Source organism: Rhinolophus hipposideros (assembly GCF_964194185.1).
Source record: "Rhinolophus hipposideros genome assembly, chromosome: 1".
NCBI classification, from domain to species: domain Eukaryota; kingdom Metazoa; phylum Chordata; class Mammalia; order Chiroptera; family Rhinolophidae; genus Rhinolophus; species Rhinolophus hipposideros.
Genome location: NC_138047.1, coordinates 81,117,506 through 81,134,811, shown reverse-complemented (window position 1 = coordinate 81,134,811; position 17,306 = coordinate 81,117,506). Strand labels below are relative to the sequence as shown.

General features: G+C 34.8%; 1 protein-coding gene across 1 annotated transcript in view; it reads left to right on the top strand.

Annotated features, from left to right (window-relative positions):
• The window catches only part of COL25A1 (collagen type XXV alpha 1 chain), a 436,533-nt gene extending 420,015 nt beyond the window's left edge, over positions 1–16,518 (top strand). The window contains exons 35-40 of the mRNA XM_081052890.1: positions 738–764; positions 1,705–1,758; positions 5,898–5,975; positions 7,793–7,831; positions 8,918–10,339; positions 11,392–16,518. Coding sequence (XP_080909016.1) covers positions 738–764; positions 1,705–1,758; positions 5,898–5,975; positions 7,793–7,831; positions 8,918–8,956 — 237 coding nt within the window. The 3' untranslated portion in view covers positions 8,957–10,339; positions 11,392–16,518. The remainder of the gene's footprint in view (positions 1–737; positions 765–1,704; positions 1,759–5,897; positions 5,976–7,792; positions 7,832–8,917; positions 10,340–11,391) is intronic.
• Positions 16,519–17,306: the final 788 nt, after the last annotated feature.

Here is a 17,306-nt window from a genome sequence, read left to right as displayed (position 1 = left end):
TGCTAAAAGAAAGGCTGATTTTAAAATAGAGTTCAAAGGAAGGCTGATTTCGAAGGAGATTTCAATTGACAGAATCAGCACAATGTCTCAGTAACTTTGGGTGGATTTGCTGTGTGACACAATAGGACACTACCCTGAAACCTGCACTATGGGAGTGAATGTATCATCCTTGCACAACAGTCTTATGACTCCTTTTACATTTGGGGAACATTCATTTACAAAGTTTACCTAATAACAGTGTTGCAGTTGTGACCTTCATACCCTCAGTATTTATAGACAAGGTGCATGTCTAGCCAAATTAAAACCATACTTAACAATAAATACTTTCCACATTTTTTACTTACTTATGAGCTAACTACTTTGTTATCAAATTAAAACAGCATTGATTTACGTACTCCAGTAGTGCCGGTGTGTTTTTCAATCAACTAAACACTATTTTTGCTTGCAACTGACTCCTGGATTGATAACTTGGACACTCAGCATTCAACTTCAGCAAAATAATAGACTATTTAACTCAATATAGAAGAAAACAAGTTTTATGCCCCTCAGCGACAACATTAACAGTCACTTTACTTGATTTAGTAAAAGAAATTTGTATTACTAATCAATCAAGAATCTTTTTCACTTCTCTGAAATAGGTCTAATACTGGTGTTGCATGTCCAGGCAGCCTTAAATAAAACAATAACTTCTCATGAAACTCAGGAACACTAACGTAGCTACTATGGTTCTTTGGCAGGGGAAAGATGGAGAGCCTGGTCTTGATGTAAGTAATACACACACAGTAAACATCTTCCTATTATCACAGATGCTGATGGTCTCCATCATCAATAGCAGCAAGAATACTTCTTAAGTTTTTCAGTGTACATAGTTATGCATATGGCTGTGTATGTAGACAGAAATATAAAAAACACGACTATTGTCTGCATAAGATAAACATAAAAGAAACAAATGATTATCTAGTATAAAATGAATGATCGACAGTTGTTAGTGCCTCTTCAAAATACTTTCCCAAATTAGGGATACTGTCAACATCTGCAGTTGAACCATTTATTTTAAAATATACATAAAATTGAAGTATCTTTCACATGCTACCCTTAGGGAATGAATGGTCTATCTATTCTCAAAGCTGTTATGCAATATTATCCTTTCAGCATGAAGTCCCTATGTATCTTATAATTCTATAAGTATAAAGAATGTCAAAACTAAATGCCTCTTGAAATGAGCACTGCTCACCCTGTATTATGTAAATAATGATAATAACAAGAGTAATAATAATTATTGTTTATTGAGCACCTGTTACATACAGACGTAATTCTGGTACTGTATATCACCACATTTAATGCTCACAGCAACAGTTGTATAGGAGGTATCATTAACCCATTTGATGGACAAGAGACTAAAATGCTGAGGTAAGTGATTTGCCCAAAGCAGTGAACTTGCCAGGATTCAAACTAGGATCTCGATATTCTCTCCACTGTATGTTTCCTGGGGGAAGAAAGCAAGAAAGCCGTTGTATATAGATAATTGAGATGTTGGTAAACTATTATTTCTAAGTGCTACTTTATCTAAGTTTTGAGATTGTTGGACATGCCATTTTTTTATATATCTGCATTCAGAAACATAAAATCTTAAATTTATTTTTTCAATATGGTTTTGCCACAGTTCCATTAATAGATTTCTTTGGTTTGCTTTTTATCCTGTAGGGCTTCCCTGGTCCACGAGGCGAGAAGGGTGATATAGGAGAAAAGGGAGAAAAGGTGACCTCTCCATCCCAGCATGGGCCTGTTTGATTTTTCTCATGCTGTCTGCTTTGCTGTTTAGCCTGTGCAGTTCTTTCATACATCTAATCTTTCTCTATCCTGTGTTCCAAAAACACGCCCACACCTGATCTAAAAAACCAGGTCTTCACAGAGTAATGAAGAAGGCTACACCACTAGAAATAAGGACACTGACTAGTATAGAAGAAAATTATAATCCCCAGATAGCCAGGCTACAATTTTTCAACTACCTGACACCAGTGTGTTGAAAGATGTAATGTTCAGGGACTCTTGAAAATGGAAAAAAAAAAAAAGGCATTTATTACATTAAAGTAAACTGAAATAGCAGAAATGTGCAGTGATCTTCTGGCAGAGCTCACCTAACCCTGTAAAGCCCACAACTCAGTTATCTTCACAATATTCCCAGAAGAGAGACGGAAGGTTTGTCATGTATCTTGATGTTTTTGACTAGAAAATGGAAGACAAGCAGTGTGACTGATAAACCCCGGTGGGTCCATTAGGCAGGGACTAGGACTTACTGCTTTTAGACCCGCAGGTATTTTTAAATAAAGATATTGATGTATTTTCTGAGGTTGTGTTTAGGTTCTATCTCAGGACCCTCAGCTCCAGAATATATAGGAGCCAGAATCAGGCAAAATGGTTTTATATCTGAAAGCAAAATTTGGATTATGGATTTTTAAAATCATGTGTTCATTTCCTCTTCCCTTTGCTTGAATCTTGGAAGAATAATTTTCTACTCTGGACACAGCAAAAGAAGCAAACAAAAACTCATCACTTCAATAGAATAGTGACAATCTTAAAGTGGCTGAAATTGCACTTTCACAGTTCAAATTTAAACCAATTACATTTCTCGGATTAATTCATGTCCTGATCTACTTAACAACACACTGTATTCAAAATCCTATAAATTCTCTTTTATAGTGAGATTCATAGCTGTTGAAAAGCAAGGCCAAATGCGAGCTGTCAAAGAACGAAGAGTATTAAGCCTTCTATGTGTTCTTTAGGCCTTAAACATTACGTAGTTTCCCATTGGTAAGAGAGCTCATGGGAGTGGTTATGTAAAAGCACCACCACCACCATCATCTTAATGTCATTGAACACTTATGTGTTTTCCCAAATGCTCTACATGAAATAAGTCTTTCAATCCGCATAACAACCCCTTGAGGTTGGTTCTACTTCATCCCATTTCACAGACAAGGAAACTGAGGCATAAAAATAGTTATTTTATTCTGAATGATAAATTCTAACTATAAAATATGCATGTTTTGAGATCAATTGTGTATTTTACCTCAAGGTGTGTATGTTTTAAAGATTATAGGCATTTATATTTTCCTAATGGGTTGTATGAGTCTAAAATCTTACTCAAAAGTATGTCACGATTATGAGGATACTTATTTTAATTATCTTTCAAACAAAGAAAAAAATACCAGTGTTATAACTTATGAAAACATTAAGCTACACGTTTAATCCTCAGAGTAATGTTAATCACCCATAGAAAATATTTCCATATTTCAGATTCCATGTATAGATGTTTTACATTTAGGAAAATTCAGTTCTAAATGTGAACACTTTATGTATATCATTCTTTGACATGGGAGATAAATATTAGCAGGAGCCCTTATGCGCTTATACCCACAATGACAGATGGTTTTGTGTTACATAGGGAATCCCTAACTGTTACAAAACTATGTTGATTAATAAAAATTCTGATATATTTTTGTTTGTACAATAGTCTCTGTTTTCCATAAAGCTTGAAATTCACGAAAATATTACTGAAAAATGATTCCCATGGCCTGATCAGTCAGCATTCATATGACAACACTTTTCTGTTGAGTTATTAATCTGAGTTGATTTACCAATCAAACAATGAAGTAGATTCTAAATTAATAATACTCAACATACCTGTTGTCAGTCACACCTACATGAAGAAGAGTCCACTGTCTCCTGGGAGAAAAGAGCTCACTCAAACAAGTTTAAATGAATTGTATGTCATGGCACTGAAGTGATTTGCTGAGGTGGTGTTCATTCATCTTGCCTGAGTGAGCAATTTACTCCCAAATGCTCCTCCCGTCTTCCTGTCACACCTGCTCTCCTTTCACCCTGGCTTCTCAGGTCTTTTTGTCTTTGATTATGATCAACTAAACCATACAGAATTTCTCTTTCCCCAGTATTAAAGAAACCCAAATGTTTTTGATTCTGAGCCTTCTGATGCAATCTTTTTGGCACACAGGAGATAAATGAGGAGCTTTCGTTCATTCAGTCAAAATGAATACATTAATTTGAATGCATAGCATATATTTCTGTTTTATGTATATGTCTTTTCACCTTTGAATATTCATGTTTTGCTTCTGAAATTATTCAGTTTTATCGTAACTCCCATCCTGATTGCAGAATGAATACACTAATTTAAATATGTATTGTATTTTGTATTCTGTACTCACCAACTTCTTGTCTATAAATATGCAGACATATTTATGTTAATGTGAAACAGCTGAGGTGCATTCCTACCTTCTCCTCCTTTTGCCTCCTTTCTTTAATTCCTCCATCCCTATGATCCATGCAGATTTCCACAACCTTTACCTTGATTCCTAAATACTAATTTCCATGGCTACATTCCCACTATGTAATTATCCTGCCTACCTCATTTTTAGTGTTAGCTCAACTGAGTCCAAAGTGCTTTTCCTCTCTTGAACAGAAATTTTTTTTTTTTTTGGCTTTTGTTACATTGTAAGCTGGAAACCCATTTACCATTGTGAACACCTGGCATGAGATCAATAAGAGTGAATTAAAGAAGATTCTGGGTTTATAAATAAGTCTGTTTGTCCAACTGGCATTGCTGAGAAGTATTAGCACATTTTAAACTTATTTACCTGACTTAATAAGGAAAGTATTTGCTCATAGTTTCCTGAAAAGGAATGTTAAAAGAAATAGAAGTATATTTTCAATCCATTGAATATTTTCTAATGAGAGCTACAAAAATGTCATAAAATTGGATGTATTTCAAAAAGATAGAAGCTGCTAATATTCTTTTCTTTTTCTCTGGCTCAGTGTAGCTTTCATCTATTATAGGATTATAAAAAAAACAAGTTGACAGGTATGGAAAATTGGGTGAAGTATGCGTTATTCCTCTGAACTTCACCTGCCACTGGCTGGCTTCAGTACAATTGGTAGCCATCACCCCAGATCCATGACAGAAACACGCCATTCACAGGGGGGTCTAATGCACGGGGCTCTAAGTCAGCACTGGTCCTCCTGTCTGATATGCGGGCCTTTTAGGTCTCCTATCTTCTTACTGAGTATCACAAACAAAACCCCACATATCGTTGCCCAGAATCCATTGTCACTCTGTTATTTTTATAATGGATGTTTTACTATGGATATTTTATAATATCGTGCCATACATACATAAACCAGAAAACAGTGGTAAATGCCCTTCCAGACTCTTATTGGCTAAACCATCTTTTGAATCACTGTTATTCTTCCCCCTCCCCATCCCCCTCCCCCGCCAAATAAAACCTGTCTTTTATTTAAACCCTTGTATCCACAGGGGGAAAAGGGAAAGAAAGGCAAAAAGGGGCCTAAAGGGGAGAAAGGAGAACAGGGTGCCCCTGGATTAGATGCACCTTGCCCATTGGTATGTCTGACTCATGGAACTCTGTCTCCAGATGTCATATGTGAAGGGAAAAGCTGGGAGAAGAGCAAGCTGGAGGGACCTGTAACAGCAGGGGTTCTGGTTAGGGTCATTTCACCCAGACTTCCAGGTACCAGAAATACCTAATTGGATTATCTTGTGTCACACCTTGTCTCTGGACACCAGCTCTGCCTGGTTTCTTAACACTCAAGTAGTGACCTGCAACTGGAACCTGAATGTAGGACCTAAAGAGGAACCAGCACTATTCTGTATTTCTCAAAAGAGGTCACGGTTCCCAGCCAAGCGCTCCTTGTAGGAATATGTCAAGCTAAGTTTTATTTCATCCAAAATACTTCACTGAATGTTACTTGTCACTTCAGAGTTGCTCCTCTCCCGGTCTTTTGTTATTATGGTTATTTCTTTAGCAGAATTTGTACGTAAGTGATTTCTTGTGTTAGTAACATTATGAGTTAATCTTTACAAACAGGGATTCCGTGGCGTTAAGGGGGAAAAAGGGGAGCCAGGCCAGCCTGGCCTGGATGGGCTGGATGCCCCTTGCCAATTGGTACAGTATTTCTCTTTCCTACTACCCTGCATGCAGTTCCCTTTGTTTATTATATATGTATCTCTATCAGTGAAAAGTGGTGCTTCCGGAGCAAGCTTTACATGATAAACACACTACAAGCATGTGCATGAATAGTTCCTTCAGAGACGCTGCCGAGTGAAGAGAGCACGCATGCATTTCTACAATGACTGCAAATTAATATCCTGACATTGTTTTCACAACTGACAGGACCACCAGTTCTGCATTCTGGGGAATATTAATTTATTCAATATTTAAAGATTACATTAAAATTGCATAAAAGACTTCTATGTAAAGGCACAGTAAGGCCGTAACTTTGGATTTTTTACCCCTAAATTGAACATTGTTTTCTTTTCCTCTAAAGGAAATAAAGGCATTTTTGCCTCTTCAACTTAATTTTCCGTAAGGCTGTAAATAAGGCCGAACCTACAGAGTTAAGCTTTTGTGGTCAAAAGTTAGCCAATTTGAGAGAATGCTGTTAAGAGACCGTAGGAAAGAAAGCCAAACTACTCTGAGCTTCTAAAGATGACAGTAGTCTGCAGCCCAAACCCTCTTCTTTGTCACATAACCTTTCCAATTTAATGGTCTCTCCTTTTGAAACTCACTTTCCTAAAGTATACAGAACTCCCCTATCTCCATTGGCATGAACTCAAAATCCTCTTCATACTAAAATCTAAAATTCTACTGGGTGATCCTTCTCCTTGTACCAATCTGGCATTACCGAATTTTTCCCAAATATCTTATAAAGCTATTTCAAAGTGTTGTGTTTTTTCACATTTATAAAAAGTATATTCATATTTTCTGAGGTATAAAGGGAAACATTTTATGGTTGTGTTGATGGTTATACTTGGTCTGCATGTTCTTATATTATTCTTCAGTGCGAAGCATGATGCTATAAAGATAGATTTGTTTCTCAAGTCTTTTAAGAGATTGTATTTATAGAAAAATTTTTTATTCAGTCTATAATTGCAATTAGAAAATATCAGTATGAAGTGCCCAGTCTTATTTTGTTTGCCTGGTATTGATAATAAATAATATTTCACAATCATTTTGTTGGGAGAAAACACAAGCATGCCTCATAATATACCAAGTCTCCCTGCCTTATTTGTATCATTTGTATCTGAAGAGTTGCTTACACTTTAAGTGAAAATAAATTTTGCAACATTTAGGAATCCCTTGTTTATTTGGAATTTATTGACTGGCTTCTGAAGAATTTTAATAGAAAAATTAATAGATGCTATGGATATTTTACTATAAAGATAAACGGGCTGCCTGTCTTTTAATTCAATTAATTAAATATGTTCTCTATCTGTTTTCAATATAGAAAAGTAAAAGTTAGCATGTAAAGAACTATAAACTTCAGATAGAAATGGTTCATCATTGATTATTACCATTGTCATGCATTCAACCATAGACCATAGTGACCAGGAAGTGAAATTATTTCAGTTTATTTAATAAAGATTGTGAAATGTGTTTTAATGAAATTAAGCAGAATAGTACAGTTCTACTAAAGGTGGAATTGAGACCACTATGCTTTGTAAATTACCTTTTCAAAATTAGGCGTAATTTTTTCTATACTTTATGTATTTTCAAAATGTGTACTCTAGAAAATATTTGAATTTTCTTCATTGTAATTAATGTTGGCTATGGGAGTTAATTATTATTATTAGAAAAAGATGCCTACGACTAAAGCTACCTAATGACTAGAAATCCATCTTTTAAGCCTCTGAGCATGTGAATTATGGAGTAGGATCACTTTTGAGAAGTCTGAGGAATTCTTGTTCTTCTCTTTAAAACAGGGGCCAGATGGATTACCCATGCCTGGATGTTGGCAAAAGGTAGGCTTTATGGAATAATTTCTAAAAAAGCACTCTCCCTTTCTCTTCACCTGGCCTAGCCTTTTCCATTAGAACAGACCTTTTAAATTTGACATTGCTGAAAGCTGTTTGGATATTAAATACCTTTTGATTAATACTCGTATGTTTACAGCTAATTTCTTCGTAAACTGAGGAGTGAAAACAGTTCCTAGCAAACACTGTAATTTGGAACCTTCCCTATCTAATCCTTTCTTTGGAATGGAAAGGGGCAGGCAGTGCACCCTCGTAACGGTTGTCTCTCAATAAATTCCCTGTCTTCTTACTGTCTATCTAACACTACTCTTAATTGTGATTCTTTTCCTATTTATACTCAATTACTTAGGCAAACATTCCAGTACATGGTAGAACCCTGTGAATATTAGTCACAAAGCTGAGAAAGCAGAAAATGTAAGCATGATCTTTTTTCTTCAATGATGCCTTGAGAATCTGGTCATATTTAAGATGGTGTCTTTTATGGTATTAGTTTATTCTAGCGTCTTCATGTGGCTACCCATGGTCCCTACCCATGTGTAGGGAAGGGAACTTATCCCTAACCTTCTGTGTGCTAAGCCCTTTCATGTAAATGGCATCATTTTATTTAATCCTCAAAATAACCCTATAGGGTGTTAGTATCCTCAATGATGCCGATGAGGAAACTGAAATTCAGAGAGGTTAAGTAACTTCCAAGGCACCGAGCTTGTAAGTTCAGAATTAGAGGTGGTGAGCACACAATGTGACATATAGATGGTGCATTACAGAATTGTACTCTTGAAACCTATGTCATTTTACTAACCATTGTCGCCTCAATAAATTTAATCTAAAAAAAAAGTAGATGATGGAAAGCAGTGGCAGAACTTTAAGCAAGGAAGAGCTGTGGATGTGCTCTGCTACCAAACCTTTACACAAAAATGGTGTGAACCTAACTATAAAAGACTGCATATGTGCTTCTAAAAGATAAAGGAATTCCACTGATGTAAAAATGAGCTAGGGGGAAGTATACATGCTGTTTTGATCATTTTGAAATTTTTTTCTCTAATACCCTGTGGCTTATTCAGTAATTTTTGACAGGCACGTTATACAAAACTATGTAGGATTACAGAAAGATGAAGAGAAACTTGACTCGCCTGGTTTCGTCTTAGCTCAACTACATTGGTGAGATCCTGTGTAACTCATTCTCTTGCTTAACTACTGTCACCCCACTTGACCAGGGAAAGAAATACCTTTCTTCTCTCTCAGCAACGTCATTTATTTGGTAGCTTCCCAAACTCCACTTTCAGACTGTCAGATAACTATCCCAATCACATCTGAGGTCAAGGGGTTCTCAGGAAGACGGACCTACCATTGTATTATTATTCTTTGCCTGAGAAAAGTATCCTTTCATCATCATAACCCCTGTTCTCGGAATTTTTAATACCATCCTGAGCTGGAATTACCATTTATTCTTTAACCTTTGACCTATAAGCTGATACTATCATGATTTTTTAATACAGTTATTGGCACACCTTACATAGAGGAAGATGTGAAAGGCTTGCTTTGTCAGCCTTCTGACACTACTCAGAACTGGGTTCACATCATTTTCAGCCACTTCTAAATCAGTTCCTTTTCGTGAGGGCATAATAATGGCAACAAGCAAAGCACTCATCATCTTGGATTCATGAAAATGCCAAACCTAGTGGTAATATGAGGAGCATCAGAAAATCAGAAATTTCCCTGTTAAGTACTCGTTTTTCCACAGAATAGATACTATAGTCTACATCAGATTAAGAATCTCTTCAATCTAGCATCTTCTTATATAAAGAATAATCACTCAGCGATAAAACTGTATATTGCTTACCACACTGTTCCCCCACACAAATGCAAATCATTGTAATCAACCTCTCCCCAAAAAGAAGAAACAATTAGAAAAATGGAATGTTCTAAAAATCTCTTATGTGGTCAACATAGCTATCTCAAATACACTGTTAGTCAAATCAAATTATTTGTTAAATGATGTTTTTAAAAGACAGCCAGTAGATTCCTTTTTGTTGGTCCCATTTTATGTGGATCACCCTTTTAAACATTGTTGTTTATTTGCCTCTAGAGCTTAGTGGTGAATGTTTGACTGAAAATTCAGATTTGGGCAGCAGTATAAAATCACTGTAATTAATGAACAAGTCCCCTTGGTCATATGCTACTCTGCATAATGCTTTTTTTTCATGCAAAATGGGTTGATCTTTGCTTAAATTATTTTCTTTTCTAGATACAGTTCAGTTTTCTAAATTTTGAGGAATAGTGATGTACCAGTTCATAGTGTAATCGGTACAGTAAGTAAATGGCAGAATTTATGGCTAAGAAAATGCTTACAGACTATTAGTGTTGTCATCCATCCCCATCCAGAGATTAAAACTAATAGGAAAAATACCTATAGCCTTCATATTTTTCAGTGTTTCACTAAACCTTATTTTTCCATGTAGGGCTGAAAGGTTTTCAGCAGAAACTTCCTAAAACAAGGTGACAGATTTTTAAATTAAGTTTTAAAGTCTGGGGGTGGGAAAGAATCTTTAAAATTCTGTAGATTGTTTACAAAACATTGGTACTCAAAAAATGCATCTGTTTGAAACTTGAGATAAGTGAGAGTTTGGAGAAAGGAGTACTTCCTGTAGGCACATTGTCTGGCGTGGACACAAGATGCGTAAACACGGAATGAACTCCATCTCTAAAAATTGCAAAATTCTCCGCCTCTTAAACATATCTAATATAGCGTCTATTTTTCTTGGAGAGAGAAAAATAATTGTTTTTAATTAATGAACTGGACTTTCTACTTTTCTCGTTGATTTTTACTTTTGAGTAAAAGTCAACATCTCCAAGATCTGTTCCATGAGTGTATACCTCAAAGACCATTGTTCCTCAGTTCTCCAGACTTAACTTTCGTTCTCAGAAAACTTTAATAATTATGGCTGTTGAAACTATAGATGTAAGGAACCAGAGATTTATGGTACCTTAGATCACAATAAAACCTATAATACTACTTGAAGACCAGATAGCAGGCAGATTTACCTTGCACACTATCCACAGCTGGGCAGGACTAGCGAAACAAAAGATGAAACAAGAATGGAAGTAGAGTATTATAGTCAGGTGTTGGTGAAATAAACAGTGCAACTGAGGTCAGAATCCTCAGCCTTTTCCACGGTGTGTTTTAATGCTTGGAGAAGATTTTAATGCTTGGAGAAGATACGTAAGTTATAAATAGGACATGTACTTTAACTATGGCACACATATATTAAAATCCTAATTTTCTGCTTTCCCAGAATAGTTACTGAAACAAACACCACAAACTTTTTGGCAGCAAAAGGAAAATGTGGGTTGAAGCTAGGATGGAAATTTTGATAACTGGAGTTTTAGAAAAGTAATGTATAGGACATGTATTGATTGACTCATTGATTTTAAAAAAAACCTCTATTCAGGGTTCTACCAGTTTTCTTAAAATAAATGTTAATTTGGAATTTTTATCCTAGACCACTAATTTTATATATTTGTCTTTTTTGTTGTTTGTTTTTCTGCAGTGATGAATCTAACCTTCCGAGCATGAAGTTGTATATATAATGGTCCACTTTTTATATTTATAGTTGAAAATTGAATTGCAGATTTTGCAAGTCTGACATATGTTTACATATAGCTGCTTCTTCCCGTTTGCAGTAGTACACATGTCCATCTTTTCTTCGCTTACATCTGAAATTGGGCGATATGTGAAACTAGTGAGAAGCCTGCAAAAAATATAGATCAGTATCTTATCTCTTTATCTTATGTAAAAATATGTGTTTATATGGACATATCATTGATAGAGAATGATTGTCCTTGTTATTTTCTTACTTTGGGCTTGTTAATTGCATGGACAAAAGGTGCCATGAAATAGTTTACAAGAAATTGTGACCAAATATGGACTCAAAACTAAGACTATGTACTATACTGACTGATTTTAGAGTTTACTGTCACATCCCTACTCACCTTCACTATGACCATTGATTCCACACTACCCCCTGAAACTGACTAAAAAAGCATGACTGTGTGCCAAACCTGCTTGTTTTTGTGCAACTTCAGATGCTAGCATGCCACTTGATGAATCCTTTGATCACAACTGAGCTTTTATTTCTTTTGTCATCTCAAGGGGGTTACACCATGGCTTATTGCCAAAAAGAGATAAGGTGGCGGAAAGTACTCACACAAATGGTCTTGTATTTTGAGGGAGTTGCAGTCCCAACTGCAGATCTACAGCTTCCAATATTGTGGGCTCACGTGGCCACCTTGGTTGAAATATCAAGGGTTTGAGCTGGTTGTGCCGCCAGTTTTCCTTGGGCTGCCCTTGGCAGTGAAGACCAGGAAAGAGGACCGGTTCAGCATCCAGTGCTGCCTCTCGTGTGACCAAGTAGGAAAGAGGTTTACAAATGCAGGTACCCAAAACAGCAGACTTTTTAAAAAATAAACTGAATTCCAGCAGCTGTGAACATGGGTGCCTTTGGAAAATGACAGAGACATACAGCACTTCTCTTGGGTGGAAGATTGTTGGAATGGCAGCCCCTGTTTTTGAGGATGAAGGGTGTCCTATCAAAGTTCAGTTTGCTGAAGAAATCACATGTCCTGAGAAGGGGTTGGTCGAAATAATCTCTCCTGAAGACATAAGAAGACTCACCCCGCAATTTCTACCAAAGCTAATGTGACAGCTTCCCTTCTCTCCAAGAGCCAACCCATTTCAAACATTTTCTACAAAGTTCTAGAAACAGAAAGATACTTTCTATTCTTTTAAACACTTTCTCTTTTCTTTCTTAGTCCAAGGAATACTAAGAAAAGATTTGTTGCAGCTTTTGTCATATTGCTTTGAACAATTGTTTTTTAAAAAAAGTGTTGAAATCCTAATAACTTGGTACCAACAGCCACGATGACCTTTTACTAACTTCTTACTGTCTTGTTCTGAATAATTGAAAAGAATATAAAAGAAACTCCACTTTCAGTTCAGTCATTGTAAAGTATCAAAGTTGAACAATTTTTTCAGTACTTTTTGACATTTTTTTCATATGAGGACTATAACACATATAGTAATTATCATTTCAGATAAAATCAAGATTTGGTCACATTTGATAATATTAACTCATTTCTGTTTTTTGTAGTTCTATTTAGATCTAAGTTTTGTCTATATTTAGATTTCTTTATCTTTTTTTTTCACATTTCTAAATGTTTGTCTTATGCGCAGACCAAATCTGAGATTTCAGAAAGTTGTGAAATACAGTTGCCAAAAAGAGTATTTTTTCATCTACTTGCTTAAAAGTTACTTAACTGTATTAGAGTAATTCTTTGCACAGTAAGGTGTTGGTAACATGTTTTGAAATAGCTTATTCTAAGTCGAGTTCTATTAGGAGAAACATCGTCAATGAGGAGTAGTTACTCTTTCAGCCCATGGATAATATGATTTTTCTCCTGACTTAATGCCATTTTGTGGGAAATTTTCTAGTTTCATGCATAGGTTTTCACCACCAGAGAGGAAATTTGTTCATCATTGGCTTATGGGAACAGTTAAGATACAATTATAAGACAAGTATCCTAAGATCCTTATGATCTCTTTCATGTTATATAACCAAATACTCAATTATAGAAAATGCCTTCTTTTATTTCCATTAAGTTTTCAAGATTGGAAAGATGTTCAAACTATTAGCTCAATCTAATCAGTCACATTTCTAGTAACATTCCACACTCTGAAGCCAATTTGGCATTTTTAAAACAGCAGAAGGCATTTTTCTAACCATCTCTGGTATGACATGGTTAGGATAAAGTATTGTTCAATGTCTGAAACAATTTGTCTTAAATGGATTGGAAAAATGAGCGGAAGTGAGTAGAAGTACAGTTTCTTCAGGAAAACAAACAGTAGCGTCTTGAGAAAAATCTGGCGGCTGTATTTCCTCCTACCTATCTTTCCTTCTACTCCTCTAGAACAACCGGTATTAAGATGGATCACTATTTAAACGTGCACAGCTTCAAAAGAGAATACCTCAAAAGATAATCATTTTATGTACAAAAAAAAAATTGTTGTTGTTGTTTTTAAATACAGCCCTTTAAGAATACTGTGCTGTCCTATGTGTATATTGGGTTTTTGCTTTGACTTGACCACATTGACTTTTATTCCATGATTAAAGGAAGCTGTAAACTTCCATTACATTTATTTCCTTGGGGGGAAACAAAGGGATGATAGCACTCCTTTTTGTTTGGTGGAATTACTAGGTCTAACAACTATGGATTATCTTAAACTTTTGGTTACTAAAATATTTTCAACCATCCATTTTGTCATCAATATAGAGATTCCTCACATAATTATCAAATGAACTAGTAAGTTTTGTCTGCTGATATATGTGTTGGCAGCCACATACTTTTCTTAGATTTCTTTTTTTTTTTATTTTTTATTATTGAATAGAGGGTTGAGAAAAAATATGTGAAAAACACATTGGAAATAAGTCAAGATTAGGTCATTTCTGATAAGCATCTTTTAAGGATACCAAATTGGTATGTGTTTTAGCTTTAAAATTGTCTTTCATTCATGTTGGTGCTGATGTATTTCTTTTCTTTTTCTTTATGGACAGCACAACTCTACTATGGATAATTTCATTTCTCTGTTTAATAGCATTCCTAAACTGTTAGTGTGTTATTATATTTTTAAAGTTTATGAATTTGCTATAATTGTGGTTCAATGGCCAGTCTTTCTTAACGTAAAACAAAACAAAACACTGTACCTATAGATAATGTGTCTTCACTTGGATCATGGATCCTCTAATTTCATGTTCTTTTCATATACAATATGCCTTTTATCAGCTTTCATTCTCATCTTTTGGCTTATATGATGTGGTTAAGTGTGACGAAACCAGAGTTGGACAAGTCTGCATGCATTCATAGTGTACCTAACACACAAATATGCCTAAATTTTTCTTCTGGTTTTCATTTTTATTATGAAAAGCAGTCTTGGAGATTTTTTCTTAATTGATTTTATAAAAAACATGAGAATATCTTGAATTTCTATCCCGATAAATTCTGTTCTCGAATTTACTTTCTGTGCATGATGTTCTGATGGAACAGTAAGAACTTACGCATCCAGAATTTGTTCTACATATCCTTTGCTATTTTGGAAAATGATTGAATCAGCATGTCAGTACCTATGGAAAAATTGTCTTTGGTATCTTATATTTTTATCACTTAGAAAATGAGTTTAATTTTCCAAGGTTTTTATGTTTTTTAATGTCTCTATGGTAGCATAAAATCTTAACACCACTTTTTTTCTCCCCATATATATTATCTTGCCCAGAAGTAAGTTATGTTTGTGTGGTGGGTGGTGTTTTAATATCTTCTAATAAGTAATCATAGGAATTAGAAAATATTGATGTTTTCTCTATTTCTTGATAAGCAAGTTATATTAATAATTAACATTACCAAAAATAAACTTTTCTAACTTCTGCCAAAACAAAAACCCTGCTATCGCTAGAAAGTCAAGTCCATAGCAACCTAATCTTATATTCTCATAAATAACAAGTAAGAACAATTATATGTGTTTTATTCTGGCTATTAAAATCATTCATTCCTAGTGGAAGTGACATGTTTGACCAATTAGGATTCCACTGACCTTTACTCCCTACTTTTTTCCATTTTTGTTGAAATATGTTCATATTGGCTAAATTTACTATATGCCATAGCAGAGATAGCCCTTCCAACTTAAAATGTTAGTGGATTTAGTTTTTGCTGATCCAATATGGAAACATTTTAATGGCATGTCTGATTTTTTTAAATGCATTTAAATGAATAAGATTCCCTGTGCTGCTTATTGACAGAACTGTCCTTTTGGCAATAGGAAGATTTTTTCACCCTGATCTGTTGATTTATTGATAGCAAAGAAAGTACCATCATTTCTCAAAATGCAAGATATTTTCACATGTCTCAGAAATGTTAATAAATTGGATTCACAAAAGAATGTCTTACATATTGACATTTCTGTGAATATTCTTTATACTGTTGTAAATGTTTCATGCAACTTAACATTTTTAAAAGATGTATGTATCTGATTTTCCTTTAGAAAATATTATATTTTTATTTGTATTTTTTACATTTTAAAGTTCATCTCTATGTGCAGCTATTTTTATATTGCCAAAAAAATCACATAAATACAAAATAAGAGGAAAATGCAAAAAAAAAAAAAAAGTATTTTGGCAAGCATTATGCTGCGTATCTTTCTTAATGTTTTGTGGGCCAGTCTCATGTAATTGATTATTCTAAGAATATGTTGTGTCTTATCACTGTAAATATGGCACAAACCTGTTTTTCTCAGTAGTGTAAATAATTGAAAGATTGAATTCTTTCTGTTTGATTTCTTATTTGAATTTCATTGTAATTTCTTCAGCGGACATTGCTGAATCAGAAGATGTGTGTGGTTTTCAATTTCCAGTTTGGAGATAATTGCATTGTGTTCAATTTCTAATTTGTTTTTATTTGTTTTTTTTAACTTGTTTACAGTGTTCCTAGTTTGTGAGAAGTTGATCTTCAGAATTATTTTTACACTATTTATGACTTATTTTCATAATGTAAAAAGTGTGTAATTATTACAATATTAATCCAAACAATGTTAATGAATTGTATTGTTATAAAATTTTATTGATGTTCGTGAACACTTTAGCCTGTTTTCTTCATTTAAACACAGTTCGTAAATAATTTTATTCTACATTCCTACCATTACAATGCCACCATTCAACTTAGTGCACATGCCTAGCTATGATGAATTTCCAAAAACAAAAAAATTAGTACTTTCTGTTTATCAAGTAGTAATGTCTCCAGACTGAGCTTCCCCTCCAAATTCACTTTTCTTCCAGAATTCTCCATCTTGATGAACTAAACTTCCTTACATCCCATTGACTCTTAACTCCACTACATCAAATCAGTCATCATTATGCGATTAGAATGTAGTACATAGTGATCGCTTAAATATATTGAATAATGAATGCTTCCACTCAAGTCACCAATTATTTACAAGTTCTGACTAAAAGCACTTTTCAGTCCTCATCTTTCTCTTAACAGCAGCATTAGATGCAGTTGACCACTGTACCCTCCTAGATATGCTTCCTTTCAGTTCCTATGCCCCTACATTCTTGTTTTCTCCTGCTTTTCTTTCTCCTTTTCCTTTGCCTGCTCTTTCTACTCCACCTGATAATTATGATTATACTCAGGACTCTGACCTACATGCTTCTTTTGCGTTTGCTTTTTTCTGCCACTTTCTCTCTTATTCGGTCTCACAAAGACCAAGTTTCTATTTCATTGCACATTTTCTTCTAACTTCCAGACCAACTGATATAGGCATGCCCACCTTGATGTTCCATATCATCTTTGTCTTCATACCCAGTTCCCTTGCAGACTTCTGTATCGTACTGAACATACCATCGCCACCTGCCCTCCAAACAAA